We start from the raw sequence: 1,660 nt of genomic DNA on the forward strand, positions 1-1,660 counted from the left end.
GAAGGCCGACAGGGTCAGGGCGGGCCGTCTCGGGCGCGATGGCGCGCTGAATACTACCATGACTACATGTACGAGCTCTCGATCAGGTCGCCGGCAGCGGGCTTGCGCGGCGCGCTGCTCGACGGCAGGCTGCTCTCCAACCTTTCAACAGTGTCTTTTACAGGTCTTTTACCTCGCTCCTCTCGCTGCAACCGCCTGCGGGGGCCAGCATGAGCGCCCAACTTGAGAATCGTGCTTTTTTGGTTAGGTAGGGCGAGTAGATGAGCGACTTGCTGACGCCGTCGAAGACGCTCGCTCCCTTCTTCTGCGCCTCGAGGAGGCTCCGCAAGCAAGGCCGTTGGCGCTCGACAGCCAACGCATGCGCCTGAGCGTGAGTCTGATGGCACACGTCATGGATTTCAAGAGACAGCCATCCGGGAACCGCTGGTTTAGCTCGTGGGGCATCATGCCCGCCAGACTTCATCCAGGTACGCCTCTTGCGGCCGTCCCATGCTCCGCCGAAGACATCGATAGCTCCGCACGGACTGCACACACACACGCCGCCTACCAACACACATGGAGACGGGCGACGCGGCACCATCCTATTCGGCCAGCAGAGCCGAGCCGTCAAGTGCCACAGACGCGCCGACGGACATCGTCGAGTCGCAGCAATCGACAGACATCGTCGAGTCGCTCAAATACCCAGAGGCGGAGCGGGTGGACAGCGTACGGTTGGAGGGCGGCGCAGAGCCGAGCCATACGGCACCCGTCGCCATAGCCGCGGCCGAAACCGCTCAGCCCGTACGGGGCCAGCTCGTCCAAGGCCAGCCCGTCCAAGGCCAGCCAGTCCAAGGCCAGGTGCAGAGTCCAACAACAAGCGACATTCAGGTGCCAATTCCTCCCCAGTCCAGAGCAGGCGACATGCTGCTCGTGACAACGCATTCGGGGCGGCAGCTGGAGGTGACGGTTCCTCCCAATGCGGGCGCTGAAGTGACGGTCACCTACGCGAGAGACGGCGGAGCTGCACAGAGAGCAACAGATGAGGCGATTCATGCGCAGAGGATCCGTACCACGCAGAAGGAAGACCGGCGAAGGTGCTGCATCCTAGCAGTTGGACTCACCTCAGGAGGTGTCATGGTATGCCTGGGGATAGTGGCAGGAGTCATCGCCTTGATCGTCTACTTCATCATCGACCCGCTGAAAGAGTTGTCGGAGTGTCGGTGAGTGCAAGAACCCCACTGTTCGGCAGCTTCAGCTGTGCGTAAGAGACTGTGCGTAAGAACCCTTTGGCCAGGGCAGTGAACGACTCGGATCTTAGCCCGATAGGCATCCTGTTCCGGAGGCTTAATTACGGAGTGCACGGAACACGCTTTGGTTAAAAGCGCCGCGTCTCAATCTGAGCGGCCGCACTCTGCTCGCTACCCCCCCTGCACAACTAAGCTCATGGCCGACCCCCCCCCCCAGCAGCAGCGCTCTGCCTGTGGGGGGTGCTGGCATCTCTGTACAGACAGCAGCTGTAAATAGCATGCGTTCCAGTGGCGAGAATTTATAGTCGGCATCAAAATCAGTGGTCTCAAGTCTTTAGTAAAACGCCAGCACTCGACACGACGAAGGTGTATTGGGCTCGAAGGCGCGGCGAACACAACCGCCTCGAGCGTACGAGTACCGCTAAACACGAACC

The 1,660-nt window shown here is 60.7% G+C and overlaps 1 protein-coding gene across 1 annotated transcript; it reads left to right on the forward strand.

Annotated features, from left to right (window-relative positions):
* Positions 1 to 555: 555 nt before the first annotated feature.
* Positions 556 to 1,358, forward strand: EMIHUDRAFT_254420 (hypothetical protein; the record flags this gene model as incomplete). Its single annotated transcript, XM_005779136.1, has 2 exons — positions 556 to 1,199; positions 1,274 to 1,358. 2 exons carry the CDS (start codon positions 556 to 558, stop codon positions 1,356 to 1,358), a joined length of 729 nt encoding a protein of 242 aa, XP_005779193.1.
* Positions 1,359 to 1,660: the final 302 nt, after the last annotated feature.

This window comes from Emiliania huxleyi (assembly GCF_000372725.1).
Source record: "Emiliania huxleyi CCMP1516 unplaced genomic scaffold EMIHUscaffold_2359, whole genome shotgun sequence".
Classification (NCBI taxonomy): Eukaryota; Haptophyta; order Isochrysidales; family Noelaerhabdaceae; genus Emiliania; species Emiliania huxleyi.